General features: G+C 35.3%; 1 protein-coding gene across 20 annotated transcripts in view; it reads left to right on the top strand.

Moving 5' to 3' along the window:
• Window positions 1–17,287, top strand: part of Myo9a (myosin IXA) — a 305,400-nt gene that overhangs the window by 184,954 nt on the left and 103,159 nt on the right. For all 20 annotated transcript variants that reach the window (XM_087198928.1, XM_087198925.1, XM_087198926.1 and 17 more), the window contains 3 exons: window positions 3,457–3,532; window positions 7,239–7,382; window positions 9,153–9,192. In XM_087198928.1, the coding sequence (XP_087055054.1) occupies window positions 3,457–3,532; window positions 7,239–7,382; window positions 9,153–9,192 (260 nt within the window). The remainder of the gene's footprint in view (window positions 1–3,456; window positions 3,533–7,238; window positions 7,383–9,152; window positions 9,193–17,287) is intronic.

The following is a 17,287-nucleotide window of genomic DNA, read 5'->3' as shown; positions in this document are numbered from 1 at the left end:
TAATGGGAAAAATAGAAAAAATACTGGGTAATAGTAACATTTGCTACTGGGAAGAGGATGCCTGGAATTAAAGCATTTGAAGATTCTTATACTCCTCAGGAAAAGAAAAGACATAATTAGTTTGTAATTCATGAATGATTTCAAGGTTTAAGGATAAATGAACAGAAAGTGTATACATCTTCCAAAGAGGAAAAAAAGAAATCAGAGATTAAAGAAAATAACTCAGTAAGAAGGCCATGTAAAAACATACAGAGTAAATACAAAGCATAAAATAAAATGGCACAAAATTACAGAAATATCAGTCATACCAGTAAATTAAAATGCACTAAACAATATTAGAGGTATTATGTATTAGATTATATGGCAGTTCACAGGTTGCTCAGACTCTTGTTTTTCTTCTGTTTTGCCCTTTGTCATCTTTACATTGAATAATTTTTACTTTGCTGACTTCATTATGCTGTTTCTAGTCTCCACTTGAACTCAATGAAATTTTCATTTTAGAAATTATTTTTCAGTTCCAGAATATCCATTTGGTTCCTTGGTATAGTTTCCTTTGCTCTCCTTAGATTTCTTCCCTGTTAGCTCATTAAGACTGTTTTCTTCTTAAGTCCAAGAATATAATTCTGATACCTATTTTAAATTTCTTTTTTTTTTGCTCAGTCCAACCATGGGAGATCTTGGAATCTGATGCTTTAGAATGAGATCAGGAAGGGGGATTCACAGGGCTTTATTTTTTTGTTTTGTTTTGTTTTTCTCACAGGGCTTTATTTTTTAATCTGAATTATCAGTCTCAGGTTTTCAGTATATTATTTCTTACACTTCTTTTATGTTTAAAATATTTAATGATTGATCTAAAAGTGATTACATAGAAGGATATAAGAAAGTCACAGATATTCAAAAAGAACTACTGTGTTCGTGGAGAAGATTCACCAAGAAGGGGGAAATTATTTGTGAGAACTTTGTGGTACGGCAAAGTTGAAGAACATGAAACTGGGCTTGGGACAGTGGTAGAGCACTTGCATTAATCCAGTAAAGCAGTAGCACAGATCAACATTCCAAGGGATCAATGATATTGAAAGTAGATTTTCAAGCTAATTAAACAAACATATAAAACAACACCTCTGTGAGTTCAGAAAATAGAGAAAAAACAGTTGAAAATTAAATTACTTACATTGAGGAAAGGCATAGGATGATATATTTCAAGATGTAGAGAAAAATAATGAAGATGGAAGATAGAAAGTGATAATCTGTCATGGGGATAATTGATGTCCATAAAGTAGGAACTGAACAAATAAAACAATATATGTTCAGGTTAAAAACATTTGTCCCATGTACTATTGATTTCAAGGCATATTATATTCACAGTACTTGTTTTTGTATACTTGTTTTCGCTTCTCTTGGGAATGTATACTTAGCAGTGGAGTAACTAACTGGTTCATAGGGTAACTCAGTCTTTAACTTCTGATGAACTGTTATATGTTCTCCAACCTGAATACATCATTTCACATTCATTCTGTGAAGGTTCTAGTTTTTACATGTCATTGAAACTTAGCTGTCTTTTTTGATTCTACCCATTTTAGTGGGTATCAAGTAGTATCTCCTTGAAGTTGTGATTTGCAGTTTTCTGATGACTAATGATATTGAGGATCTTTTCATGTACTTACTGGTTATTTAAAAATCTTCTTTAGAAAATGTTTAAATCCTTTGGCACTTTTGAATTGGATTTTCGTCTTTGTTATTGAGTTGTAAGAGTTCTTTTTATATTCTGAATACAAATTCCTTATCAGATAAATGATATACAAATAACTTATACTATTGTGTGGCCTGTATTTCCCCTTTTTTTTCCCCCTTTCTTGATATGGTAGTATTCTTTGAAGCACAGAAATATCTAATTTGTTAATAACCTTGTTTGTCCATTCTTCTTTGGTTCTTGTGCTTTCGGTGCCATATCTGTTACCATTGCCTAACTTAGTATCTGTAAGATATATTTCCTTATAAAAGTTTTGTAGTATTAGTGTTTACATGCAGTTCTTCTGTCCAAGTTTATTCTTTTTTTGCTTGTGGAAATACAACTTTCACATAATCAGTTGTATAAAAGATTATTCTTTCTTCAGTGGACTAAGATTATTCTTTCTTCATTTCTGGACTAACAGTTCATTTCTTTATGACAATTACTACATCTTTGTAGTTAGTTTTGAAATTAGGAAATATGAGTCGTCCAACTTTATTTTTATTTTTAAGTTTTTTTTGCCTATTCTGGGTCTCTTGCATTTCTGTATTAATGTTAAGATCAGCTTGTTCATTTCTATAAGAATAGATAACTGAAATTTTAATAGAAATTGGATTAATCCATAGGTCAGTTTGGGAAGTACTAAAATCTTACTGTATTTTCCAGTTTATGAGTATGGATAGTATTCCATTTATTTAGATCTTTAATTTCTTTTAATGATACTGTATAGTTTTTAATGTAGACATTTTGTATTGTTTTGTTAAATCTACTATATTATTTTAATGCTATTAATGGAATTGTTTTTTATTTTCAGGACATTTACTACTATTGTATAGAAATATAATTGACTTTTATATTGATTTTGTTTACTGTAATTATGCTGAATTTATTAGAACTAATACTTTTTTTGTACTCCTTAGAAGTTTTTTACATACAAGATGTCATATCAAATAAAGATAACTTTCACTTTTTTCCAATATATCATATATATTACATAAATGTTTAGGTATATATGTGTATAATGAAAATTTATAGCTTCATGCCTACTGAACTTATAAGAAAATTATATTTTAAAATATTCAGCTCTAAAGGAAACAGTCATCTTTAATTTTTAGTACCTTTATAAGATCAGTTGATATCTAAAATTGACTGTCCATGTCAGCAGTGTATTTGTTGCTGAAAAATGATGCAAAGGGGTTATGTTCATTTGTTCATTCATTCATTCATTCATTATACTGGGGGTTTAGCCCAGGATTTTCATACTTAGCTACATCCCCATCCCTTTGTTATCTTTTATTTTGAGACAAGTTGTCTGTACTGTAGTTGCCCAGGCTGGGCTTGAACTTGTGGTTCTCCCTCAAACTTCCAGAGTGTTGGAATTACAGGTGTGTGCCACCATATCTGGCTAGAAATTTTTTGAGTATCAAAATAAGGTAAACATTTATATTTCTATTCCTTCAACCCAGTTCCTCTTATATTTCCTGTTGTTAATGTTGAAGTGAGAAATGTTGAGTTCATTATTAAATTTCCTAATTGGGATAGTTGTTGACTAAGTCAGATTTATGGTAACAGTTATGGGACTTGGTCTGTACTATTATTTAGAGATTTCTGACATATTTAGTAAATATTTAACATTGATGTACATTAGTTTTTGTCTCTAGAAAGATGGATTCGTGTTTAGTTTTCTTGGCATTGATAACGAAGTTTTCTGCCTTTTCTTTTTCTAGGTATAACCCGGAAAAATCCCCGAACACCTCTTTCTGATCTCCAGGGCGTGAATACTCTAAATGAAAAAAACCAGCAGTAAGTTTATATTTTCAAGGAAGTATAGAAGAAATAACTAATAATCTTATTATTTTTGTGTCTTTAAAACTGAAGAAAGTCAAGTTTGGTTAGTTTTTTATTCTTGACTCCTTTATCAATTATGTGGTAAATTAATATGTTAGAGTTAACAGAACTTGCCTATGAGTGCTTCTGGATAATGGCCCTACAGTTTTAAGGAAGTTCTCCAGAATATAATTAGCAAAACTTAGCTTTTGCTATTTTTAATGAATTTTTTAGTATGCTCTAAAAGTGGCAAATAGCTTGGCATGGCAGTGCACACCTATAATCTCAGTACTCTGGGAGGCTGAGGCCAAAGGGTTGCAAGTTTAAGCCAGTCTTGGGTGAATTAGTGAGACCCTGTGACAAAAAATTTTAAAAAGGGGGACTTTTGGGTTTTCTCTGTGGAATTTTCCTTATAAGTAGGTCTTAATCATAAAAGCTCAGGAATTTTCTTTTTATCATTTTGTTTTGATAGCAGGGTAACAAAGTATAAGGGCTATCTCAAGGTTCTCAGCTGCATTTTATAGGGATATAGATGATCACTCTTATGAAAATGCACAGAAAACCTGTAACAGTAGCTTTCTCATCTATTTATAAGTGACCATGAAAGAAGTACCCTATAAAGAATTTGTTTTGCAAATAGTTAACGCCTTTTATTCTCATGAGAATAACAAAAGATTTCTTATTTATAAAACAGTAACTTCTTAGGCAATTGGCAGGATTAATGAAGTCAGGAATTTTATGAAATTAATGTTCCTTAACCTAAAAATACAATTTTAATGAATAAGAGTGATATTTTAACTCAGTTGTGATCTAGGTTTAAATTTGATATAGTCTGTATAAAAACAAGAACATGTAACTATTCCTCCAGTGAGAGGTAAAACTCATTAAGTAATTATAAACTGGAGACAAATGACTTTGTATCTAAATATGATTTGAAAGAAAGCATAGAAGCTATCTCCCAGGAGTAGTGGTGCCCATCTGTAATCCCAGCACTTGGGAGGCTGAGGCAGGTAGATTGCTACAAGTTCGAGGCCACCCTAAACTACATAATGAAACCCTGTCTCAGAAAAAAAAAAAGAACCTATCGTAGATTATTGCAGCATTTTTTGTTTTTGGTACTGGGGATTGAACTCGGGTCCTTGCGCTTGCGCAGCAGGCGGCGAAACCACTGGGCTAAATCCCCAGCCCTATTGCAGCTTTTGAATAGTGTCTTAATATGACTTAACTGAAACATCTGCATCAGCAGCTGAAAGAAAACATTCCCATATGCAAGCAGCTGATGTGAAGAGACAGGTGCAGAGTGGGATGTGTAAAGAAAATAAACCGATCTGTATTGGGAGAAAATGCTGTGCATTCATGTCTTTAGTTTGGTTTATTTATTTATTTTTTTAATTTTGTTTTTTTTGAGATAGGATCTCGATCTGTAATTCAGGGTGGCCTTGAATTCACTATTTTGCCCAGTCTGGTCTTGAACTTGTGGCAGTTCTGAATACTGGGATTACAGGTGTGTACCGCCGCGACTAGTAAGAGAAAATACCTTTTAAACTAGTACTGTGTATCATCAGAATTTAGCACCAGCAGCACATAATAGTGTATACTGTAGAAATACAGGGTGAGCTTTATAATTAAATGGTGTCTAATTAACTTAATTTAATGCCATATTCTATTTAATTAATCTTGAGGCATCGGGAAGCACAGTATATTTCATTAAAACTTTTAGGTTATGTTACCATTCTTTAGGAATTAGTACCTTATAGATAGCCACATGTTAGTGGACTGAGAAAGGCTGTTTTAAGAATTAACTGCTACATGTTGTAGATTCTGATTTCTAGTGTTGATACATATAAAAACGCATGATTTGAGAGAAAGCATAGATGCTGTACATATGTACAATGAAACAGAAATAGACTATTTGATAGTCGGTTTCAGTGCAGCTCTTCTTGTTGGTCTGGGCAGGGTACTCCTTACCATTTGAGACATTGTGTTATAAAATGCTACAGTGAGAACAGAAGTAAATACTATTTTTGTTTTTTTTGGTACTGGGGACTGAACTTCGGACCTTGCTCTTGCAAGGCAGCCACCGGAACCACTGAGCTAACTCCCCGGCCCAGTAAATACTATTTTTGAAGAATTGCAGTGAAATAATTGATTCCTAAAATTTTTTCAGAAATGATCTTATTTTATATGGTTTTTAAAAATGAGTGGATTTTGAGGTTATCTTTTAGAACCAGTGTGATTTGATATCACATAAAAGAGATTGAAGTCGGACCAGGGATTTAGCTCAGTGGTTGACGGAGCCAGCCGTCACTAGTCGAACAGTACCTGAGGGAGAGGGGTGAGGATTAAGAAAAACAACACAAACTCAAGAGAAAGGAACAGGAGAGGAGAGGAAGAGCCTTCTCCTTCCCACTTTATTGAGCCTTTTATATATCCTCTTTCATCACCCACAGCCTCCCTCCCCTCCTCCGCTCGTGACCAGGTGACTAATTATTTTTACAGGGAAAAGGTCAATTATATTTTTACAATTCCGGGAATGTTACTTTCTTGTCCAGCAGTCATTATGTTCTTATCTGACTCAAGAATCTCAAAAGGCTATCCTGGCTCATTATGTTCTTATCTGACTCAAGAATCTCAAAAGGCTCAGGGTTGTTTCAACCCTTCGCTCTCCACAAGTGGTTCCATCACCTGCCTTGCAAGCGGAAGGACCTGAGTTCAGTCCCCGGTACGCCCCCCCCCCAAAAAAAGAGATTGAAGTGAATCCTCATAGGAATCTCAGGGACTGGTAACCTCTGGTTAGGAAACTCAGCAGGAACTGGTAACCTCTGTGTTCAGTATTGCTCTTGACTTCTGTAGTAATATTACCATTCTCACTTATGCATACTGGTGCCCACTTCCCAGACTTTCTCTTCATCTTTTGCCTAGGTAAAAAAGGAAAGTGAAAGCTGGGAAAGCAGTATGCTTTCCATGTTACAAAGATATATTGCTTTTGTTTCTAGTGTATTAGTCAGCTTTTCATGTCTAGAACAAAATGCTCGACATACACAGGTTAATGGAGAAAATTTTATTTTTGACTCATGATTTGTCTAACATGGGCTGGTTTCAAGGCAGAAACATCCGTGAAAAGAAGGGCATGACAAAAGATAACTGTTCATTCCATGGCAGCAGAGAGAGAAAGAGAATCGGATGGACAAACAGAGGGGGCGGGTGCGAATGAGAGCCAGAGACCCAGGGTATGGCCAGGGACCAGATATTGTCCCCAAGGTCACATTCCCATGACCCATCCAAATATACCTAGCAGTATCCTTTTCTAGTTTCCCTAGTGTCTTTCAAGCCAATCAAGTTGGCATACAAGATTAACCATTTTATAGTAATGTTTGGAAGTTCTACAGTCTATCAAAAAGATAGTATGCTATATAGCATGTTATATTATTTACTGATTATTGAATGGTAATAATATAAAGATGTCAGTTATGTGATGAGCTCACCTACATGCACATTTGTATGAATGTGATAGAATCTCCAGAATTTTTTTGTTCTTAATGAGAAAAAGATTGATCTCAATTAAAATTATTTTCTGCTAATTTAGAAATTTTTCTACATCTTAACTTTGGTATTTTATGTTTTATTTTACTTATTTAAGCTGTACGCAATGTTGTTACAGTTTTGTTTTTTTTTTTAACAGTGATACATTTGATATTTCCTGGAATGTCAGACCTGGGATTCGTCAGAGCAAGCTAACAGCTAACACCTCCTTGCTTGATAAAGATGGGATATTTGCTAATTCAGCTAGCAGCAGACTTCTGGAAAGAGCCCATGGAATCCTCACGTCAGTATTGATCAGTAATGTGCATTTCTTTTTTATGACTGGTTGAAAATTTCTGGCTGAAAAAATGAAGAGGGATGATGAATTATTTTTGTGCATATAATTTTCATTGAAACAAGTCTCAAAACCATTTGGTCAGTATTTAGAATTGAATTTAAAGCACTGTTTTTGCTGTTTTAGTTTTCCTTATGGTCAGGAGAATTATGGTTGGATATATTCATTGTGGAAATGATTCTCTATTGCTCTTTGACATATCCTACTTATAGAGAAGTAGATAACTGTTAGCAGTTTTTAGGATTCCTAGTCAGTATTACAGCTATTGCCCTTTAATTCTGATAGTCCTAACAATTAGGCAGGAGATACCCTATAAGTGGTGAATGGGACCATATATCATGGTATTGTGAGACCTAACTAACTCCATTTTAAAGTTCGACTCCATCTTAAAATAAGACCGTGAAGTGGCCTTGACATAAATTCCACTTCACTGAAGTCAACTATTCCCCTAGTCTCCTTTGTGCCCATAAAATAATGATAAAATGTCCTTGCTGTGGGACAACAGATAAAAAAAGACACAGCTCCTAACTCAATCCTCTGTCTGTCCAGAAAACAGATGCTCCCGGGCCCATTATCTATAGAACATTCTGTCAATGTGCTGATTGTTCCTTTTTCCCATAAACTCTACATGTAGCCACCCCTCAACCCCCCATGCTTGCTAAATATCAACCAATCATGTAGCTGCTAAATGGAACATCCCCAAACCTTGCGGTAGCCACAATAAAAACCCTGCTGATTTAGAATTCTGGGCTCTCAATCCTGATCCGCTGCGTCGGTGACGGTTGAGTGCCCCTGCTCGAGCTTGAATAAACAACCCTCGTGTGTTTACATCGGAATCGGCTCCTTGGTGGTCTTTGGGGACTTCGCGATCTGGGCACAACATTATATAGCATTCATCCAAATCTGCTATTTCTCTTTATGGCATCAGTATATTTCAGGCACTTTTCCAAGCATATTCCTTGACCATTGCTGGAGCTGTATCTGAATTAGATTCCCTAATCTCTGTCTGAGCCACTGCTTGTTAGTATTAATAGGTTTAATTTATGTAGGTCTTGCTCTACTCCAGAAATGTATATTAACTCATTTAATTCTCACAGCAACTCTAACCATAGGTAGTATTATTGTACTCATTTTATATTATAATGAAGTCAAGGCTTAGAGATGTTAAAGTTAGACTTAGTGGGTGGTAGACCTTAGATTCTAACATAGGTCTGTGTAACTTACCACATATTTGTAGCATTGGGCTTTTATTCACTCTCTTTCTGAAGCCATAAGAAGATGAATATAAAATATAACTTAAGACATTGAGTTGTGAATAGGAAAAAAAGCATTTTAAATTTCTAAATAATGAAAAATTGCATTTTTCCAAAAAGTACATTTTTAGAGATTCATAAAATTTAGGCATCCCTAAATGACAACAGTTAATCTTTTGTAGGTATAAGAAAGCAGGGCCCTACTAATATCCAAAAAAAAAAAGTTATACCTTGGAATGTACAATATTACATTATTAATCATCAGGCTTAAATCTGCTTATTCCTGTGTTGGAAAGGAGGAATTAGTTTCCCTCTTTTCCTTGCTTAACCTTCCTGCTTGACTAAGTCATGTAATATTTTTGTGTAGAGGACCTACATTCTTAGAAATGGGCAATCCGTTGTTTATAAACTTTAAAGTCATTAATCTCTCTGGTTTTATTGTCTAACAAGTGATTTATCTGTATAGGAGAAACAGAAATTTCAAAACCAAGCCTGCCCTTCCAAAAGTAAGTATTATGAGAAAGCTTTTTTTTTTTCTGTTGTGCCTCTGTCACATAAATATTTTTTATTACTCTTGCAAACAATCCTTATAAATTGACAACACAATCCTTATAAATTGACAACAAGAAATACTGTTCCTTATTTCTATCCATGATAGGGATTGTGTGCCCTTAGCTGAATGCATTTTAGAAAATACTCTAGCTATTATGAAATGGCCAAGTCTAATGCTTCAGGTAAAGTATTTGTTGCAAGAATACCATTTTCTACTTGTTTTTAAAAGCTCATGGTTATAAATGTAAATTTTCATATAGTAAGGCTGTTTTTATTTCTTCTTGAGCCAGGTTAAGATCAAATTCTGAACCAAAACGTGTAGTTAGTGCTTATTTAATCCTCATTTATTAGAGGAATTAGGCCTTTTCTGTATCGAGCTCTCGATAGTCTGTGTGGGCCTGTGGGCTCTGATGTGACTGCTTAGCTTCACTCCAGTAGTACAAACATGGCTGTTAATAGGGAATAGGTAGCTGAGGGAGTGCTTCTGCAATTCAGTAGAACTTTATGAACACCAGAATTTGAATTTCATATAATTTTTCATGTGTCCTGAAATATTCATTTGATTTTTTTCATCCGCATAAACCATATAAGAGCAAATGTACAGATTGGTCACATGAGCTGTAACTTTTCTATGCTAATCTTATTATTTATGCAGAGGTGGTTTTTCAAAATTATTTATTGAATTGATATTTTAACATTTCCTTCTCTTCTGCCCTCCCAAAGAAGGAATCTTGTAACTTTGTGAATAAACTTAATTTTAGATTTTTTTTTTGGTACCAGGGATTGAACTCAGGACCTTACGCTTACAAGGCAGGTGGTGGCACCACTGGCTAAATCCCCAACCCAATTTTAGAATTTTAGAAGAACTGATAAATAGCTATTTATTCTCCTAGGATTCGTTCGTTCAAGAAACAAGAAAATCTGTCATTATTCCTTCTCCTTAAGTCAGTTTTTTTTTCATGAAAATATTATTGTTGATAAGTCTGATATTGGTGAATATGGTTTAAGTATTTTTGAGTGATTTGTAATTTTCTTACTATAAAAAAGTATAATGTAAAGAAAAAAAGAGGACCACATTTGTTATCAAACATCTTTATATATTAATTTGTCTTCCCTTTTTCTTTCATTGTCTCTTTAGTATTTCAGTACTTGAGTACCACTTGTGGTTATATCTATTTGCATCATTCTTTTCTTTTCAAATGGATGACTTTGTTAAACTTTATGTGAGATGGCCAGGCGTGGTAGCACATGGCTGTAGTCTCAGCACTCTGAGCTGTGGCAAGAGGACCATAAATGCAAGCCCAGCCTAGGCAACTTAGTGACTTAGTGAGACTCTGTCAAAATTTATAAACAAACAAACATAAATAAATGGGCTAGGATGTAGCTCAGTGTGAAGTCCCTGGGATCAATCCACAGTACCACACACAAAACAAACATAAACTTCATATGAAAGTCAATGTGAATATATTCCATACATCTGAAATTATTCCAGTCATTCATAGGAATCCCATCTCTGTTTCTCTTTTAAAATTGGATATAGATATTTTAGAATGTCATATATATATATATATATATATATATGACCTGCAACATAATATCTATGAGAGGGTAGGCTTTGGAGTCAGATTGATTTGCATTCAAATTATGGATGTATTACTTTTGATTTTGATAGTGGGGATTGAACATAGGACCTTGGGCTTGCAAAGCAGGTGGTGGCACCACTGAGCTAAATCCCTGACTGTAATTACTTTTTTTTTGAGACAAGGTTTCAATATGTAGTTCAGACCAGCCTTGAACTCACTATATAGCCCAGGTTGGCCTTGAACTTGTAGTGATCCTCCTGCCTCAGCCGTCCGAGTGCTGGAATTACAGTCATGTGCCACTACACCTGGCTATGGATGTATTACTTAATCTGTAATTTTTGTGTTGTTCTCCAACTTATCTTAAGCTTCTCATATGATAGAATGAAACATATATTTTATATGATTGGAAGTCAGTAAACAATAAGTATTTTCCTTTATTTTTGCTACTAGAAGGGCTAGAGTGAATTTTATGCCTTATGGTGTACTCATGGAGTATGGTTTAATAATTTGACATTCTTTCCTTTTTGTCTTTTCTGAGATCTGCGGCCTCTTTTTTTGTACTTTGCTACCTGATGCATCATTGCATGTGGCCGTGTCACTATTATAACAATTGGTTTAAGATTCAGCTGCTTGTATTAAGGTTATTTCTAGCACCTCATTTTAGTGGTATAGTGGGATTTAGATTGCTTTTTTACTACAATCTTGAAAGATTGATCATAGACAAACATTTAACTCTTTTGGCCCTCTGTTAATATAACTCTGGCTTTTTGTCTTGCTTTGCTTTGCTTTCTTAGTGTTCATAGAAACTTTTTGTTTTGTTTTGTTTTGTTTCTTTTGGTACCAGGAATCGATCTCGGGTCCTTGCGCTTGCAAGGCAAGTGACGAAACCACTGAGCTAAATCCCTGGCCCAATAGAAACTTTATTTGTAATAACTAAAAGCAACCCAGTTTTCACCAATAGGAAAAAGAATAAATGAACGGTGGTAATATTCATGAATAAAATACTCAACTTATCAATAAAAAGTAATAAGCAGTTGGTACATGCAACAACATCAGTGAACCTCAAAATAATTACACAAACATGAAGAGCTGGGGATGCAGCTTGGTGTGGAGTGCTTGCCTGTTATACAAGAGGCAGGCCCTGGGTTCAGTCCTCAGCACTACACATGCACATGTGTACACACAACACCCACAGAGTAGATATTGCATATAACGTCCAAAAAATGAGCCAATGTATAACAAAGAGGTGGTTTTACACTGACACACAGCATTTTTAGTAGTTACATTCTTCCAAATTTGTTCAGAGAATTGGATAAGATACACACTTTTTCAGTTGCTGCTTGAGGATTGGGCATGTCTTGCTGCCAGTAGACAAACATTAGACCTCTGGGATCCTGGAAAGGCATTCAGGCACCTCTGGAGCCCCTCCCCATTTCCTGTAGCAGTGATGTCATGTCTGTAGATTCTTCCTGGGAGGAGTCTGTCCATACATCATTACAACTTCTGTCCAAGGCAAGGCCTCCTTAACCACCTGTCACTGCGAGTTATGAGGCTCTGAATTCCTGAGCCTCTCAAGACCACAGGAAATAAAGTGATGGACATTTAAAGAGCTCTTGTTCACTGGGATTCTCCCCCTCCGCCACCCCAAATGAGAGGATGCAGTCTGAGCTAAGGTGCAGGTATCTGCCACAGAGCCTCTCCTCAACATAGTGTGAACTGTGGAGATTAACTCCTGTTCTCAGCATCACACTGCAGACCAAAAGTGCTGGAACATACATCTAACACCCAGGCTTTCCACCTCGTCTAGAGAAACTGGTTACTTTCTCACTTATCTTGAAGAATTAACAGAACTTGGCATCCTAGTCTTCCTGGGCCCACTAAAAGAGCAGCAGTTTCAAAAAACACAGACTCAAAACCTATGGGCAGATCAGTTGGCGAGGTCTTCCTCCTAGAAGAAGTTGTACTGACAGGATGAACAGAGGCTGTTGTGTTACCTGTGTGCAGAAACCAGTACAACAATGAAACAGTGAAATATTTTCCAAATCAGAACAAGATAAATGTCAGGAAACCACCCCTGATAATGTGAGTTTACCCAACAAGTTATTTAAAAAGATTGGTCATAAAAATGTTCACCATGGTAAGAGGGCAGTGCATGAACAAACTAGTGCTACAAAGAGACGGAAAGTGTTAAGTACAGTACAGAAATTTAGAGCCAAAAATATAATAATTGAGGTAAATAACTTGAGAAGATTAGCAGCAGATTAGATCAAACACAAGAAAAGATCCATGAATTTGAAGGCAGGTCATTGGTAACTAGCCAATTAAAGGAACAAAAAGACTGAAAAAGAGTGAAGATAGCTTAAGGGACTTACAGTACACCATTAGATGAAACAATGTATGTATTATTGTTGTGCCCAAAGGAGAAATGAGAGAGAAAGGGACAGAAAACATTTTCAAAGAAATAATGGCAGTAAACTCCCCAAATCTGGGGAAAGAAGTAAAAGTCCAGATCCCGGAATCCCAGTGGACACTTAAGTCCAAAGAGATTTACACCAAGATGCATTATAATCAGAGTTGCCAAAAGTTAAAGTCAGAGTTCTGAAAGCAACTTGTTATATATAAACCTTCCCCTGTCTCAAGAGCTATGCTCAGTAGTCCTTCCTTTCAAAAATGAAGGGGTCGCAGACAGATAAAAGCTGAGGGAATTTAGCACAACTATACATGCCGTACGTGAAAGCCTAAACACAGTTCTTCAAGCTTAGAAGGATGCTAATTAGTAACATGATGCATAAAAGTATAAATTCACTGAACTGTCATATATAAACACTAACATTGTAATAGCAATGTATAAATTACTTATATATATAGTATGAAGGGGAAAAAGAGGAAACTTCAACTATTGTTAAAATAATTTAAGATACATAAATTATAAAAAAATTAAAATGTAACATCAAATATAAAACATACAAGGAAAGGGAAAATAAAACTAGCGTTTGTGTGTGCAAAGTTAGTTGTCTGGATAAAATAGTTAAAGTGGTCAGTTCATCAAGAGGATGTAACAATTGTAAATATATATGTATCCAGTATTGGGTAATAATACACTACATTAATACAATACAGTAGAGTACAGTACAATAACAGCAGAATAATAATACAGTATAATACAATAATAATAATATGCTATGATAATAAAATACAGTACAATAATTGGAGGTGATTTCAATATCCAATAGCAAAAATTGAGAGGCCATCCAAACAGTCAATAGGGAAACCTTGGAATTAAATATTAGAGACCAAACAGACCTGACAGACATATGAAGGACACCCTTTCCAATAGCAGCAGAATATACTTTCTTCTCAAGTCCCTTTGGAGCATTCTCTAGGATAGATCATATCTTGGATCACAAAACATGACTTAATATTGAAATTATATGAAGTATCTTTTCTGACCAAATTTTTACTGTAGGTCTCTAGTGAAAAACTGTTACAACTGGTAGATGAATTCATTAAATTTCAAGGATACAAAATCATTATAAAAATTAGTAATATTTCTATAAACTAATAATGTACTATTTGTTCTACTATAGTATAAAAAAAAATTACTGAATGGTAAATTTAACCAAGGAGGTGAAAGATCTGTCTATAGAAAATTACAAAACGTTAATGAAAGAAATTGAAAACAGTACAGCAAATGGAAATACAGCTCATCTTCATGGTTTTGGAAAAGTAAATTGTTAAAATATCTGTACTAGACAAAGCAATCTATAGATTGATTACAATCTGTCATTTTTCACAGAAATTGGGGAAAAAAATCATAATATTCATGTGAATTCACAAAAGATAAGAAATAGCCAAAGCAGTCTTGAGCAAAAGGAACAAACCTGGAGGCATCATGCTACCAAAATTAAAAATGTATTAGAATATATATTAGGATGCTGTACTAATCAAACACCATTAAAATTGCATTAATAAAAAACAGGTTCACCAATGGAACATGATAAAAAGCCCAGAAATGAACCCACACGTGTATGGTCAATTGATCTTTAACAAAGGTGCCAGGTTCATACGCTCATAGTAGTCTCTTCAATAAGTGGTGGTGTGAAAACTATCTCTATATGAAGGAGAACAAAATTGGAACTTTTATCTCCCCTAATATATAAAATTCAAATCAAAGTGGTTTAAAGAAGTAAATTTGAGCCAGGCATGGTGGTGCACACTTGTAATCCCACAACTCTGTGAGATTGAGGGAGGAAGATCGAGAGCTCAGGCCCAGCCTGGCAACTTAGTGACGTAGGACCAGGATCCTGCCTCATAATTAAATGTAGTTCAGTGCAAGGGCCCTGGGTTCAACCTGAAGTACTGCAAAAAAAAAAAAGAAAAAACGTTAAATGTATAAAACTACAGAATTTCCATAACATTGGTCTCCATAACATTGGTCTATTTTTAGATATGACCCCAAAACATTGGCAACAAAAGCCAAGATAGACAAATGGTATTACATGAAACTAAAAAGCTGCATAGCAAAGGGGACATTTAACTGAATGAAGAGATAAAATTGGCAGGATTTACAAATCATGCAGGTAATAAGATGCTAATATTCAAAATATAAAAGGTAAAATAATTTGATTTTAAAATGGGCAGAAGGACCTAAATAGACATTTCTCCAAAGAAAACCTTCAAATGGCCAACAGATGTACACTTGATAAATGCTCAGCATCACTAATCACCAGATGTAGATAAAAACAACAGATAATTATGGCTTGTGTTTAGATGCCCCCCCCCCCAAAGCTTCATGAGAATGAGGCGGAGCTTTCTTTTTCAGAGGTGGCTGAATATAGTGTGTGTGATGCTGGGTTTAAGGGCATGTGATTACTAAACCACTACACATGAGTGATTGGGTCAACACTGCCCTAATCCTGGCAGTCTGGATAACATGAGAGGGGCAGAATGATGTCTGTTGCTTATGCTCTCTTCCGCCACCATGAACTGTTGTCCGTCTACCACCCTCCCTTGGAGACAGCCGATTTTGGACTGAAACTTCTACAAACTGTAAGCCAAATAAACCTTTTCCCCTTTAACTTTGAGTGTCAAGTATTTTGTCTCAACAAAAAGAGAAAAGTAACTTCGGGAGAGATATTACCTTACATCTGTACAAGGGCTGTTATCCAAAGTAAAGGAAGGAAGCAAGTAGGCAGGCAGGCAGGCAGGCAGGCAGGCAGGTAGGTGTTGGGAAGAATGAGGAGTATACACTATGGTGAAATGTGAAGGAATACAGCCATTCCAGAAAAACCAGTGTGAAAGATCCTGAAAAAATTAAAAATGGGAATATCATAGGATCCAGCAGTCCTTCTAGGTATGTGTTCAAAAGAATCAAGATCAGCATATTGAAGTCATGGCTGCACTGTCATTGTCATCATAGCCTTATTCACTGTAGCCAAGATAGGAAAGCAACCTACATGCCTATCGACAAGTGGATGGGTAAAGCAAATGTGGTTTCTATTCACAGTGTAATACTACTCAGCCTTTTAAGAAGGGAATTCTGTCATATGGATTAACTTGAAGATCATTGTGCTTAGTGAAATAAGCCAGAAACAGACATACAGTGCAAGATATCACTTAGATCTCAGTAGTGTGTGGAACCTGAAAAAGCACACCTGATAGTAGAAAGTAGAGTGTGAGTTACCGCAGGCTAGGTAAGTGGAAGTGGGTCGGGAGAGGAGTGGAGTTTCATTTAGACAGTAGGAAATAAGTTCTAGTAGTTTATTGCAAGCCTAATAACTGTATTATGCTTTTTAAAATTGCTAAAAAAGTAAATTGTAAGCACTCTCACCTCCCTAGAAATGATAAATATGTGAGGGATAGGTTATTTAGCTGGACTTAATCATTATACAATATATACCTGTATTGCAATACTGCACTATACCTTGTAAATATATACTACTCTTTATCAGTTGAAAATAATACATTAAATACTTTCATTATAGTCACTGACATAAAGTAGATTAGAGATTGCCAAGAAGCTGGATACAAGGCTTTGGGAATTGGGAGGAATTACAAAAGGGCACAAAGGACAAATAAAGACATTAGAGGTGATGGATATATTCATTGTCTTGGTTGTGGTGTGGTTGCTTTTGTCTTTGTCTATATAGAAGTCATCGTCTTGTCTTTCTCTCCCCTTCCCTTCTGGCATTGAACTTAGGCACACTGTACCACTGAGTTATATCCCCAACTCTTTCATTTTTTATTTTAGATAGGGTCTTGCTAAGTAAGTTGCCCAGGCTGGCCTTGATTATAAGATCCTCCTGAGTAGCTGGGATTACAGGTCTGTACCAACACATCCAGCTCTTAGTCTGTTTTCTGTTGAGATAGCAGAATTATTGAGACTGGAATCTTTATTTATAAAGGAAAGAAGTTTACTTAGCTTGTGGTTCTAGAAGCTAGAAGTCCGAGATCAGGGGCCACATGT

The sequence above is a fragment of the Heterocephalus glaber genome, unplaced genomic scaffold (assembly GCF_053883595.1).
Source record: "Heterocephalus glaber isolate CG9 unplaced genomic scaffold, H.glaber_assembly_v1.0 deba00001689, whole genome shotgun sequence".
Taxonomy (NCBI): domain Eukaryota; kingdom Metazoa; phylum Chordata; class Mammalia; order Rodentia; family Bathyergidae; genus Heterocephalus; species Heterocephalus glaber.
Note: the sequence above shows the minus strand (reverse complement) of the source record. Positions and strands in the feature narration are given on the sequence as shown.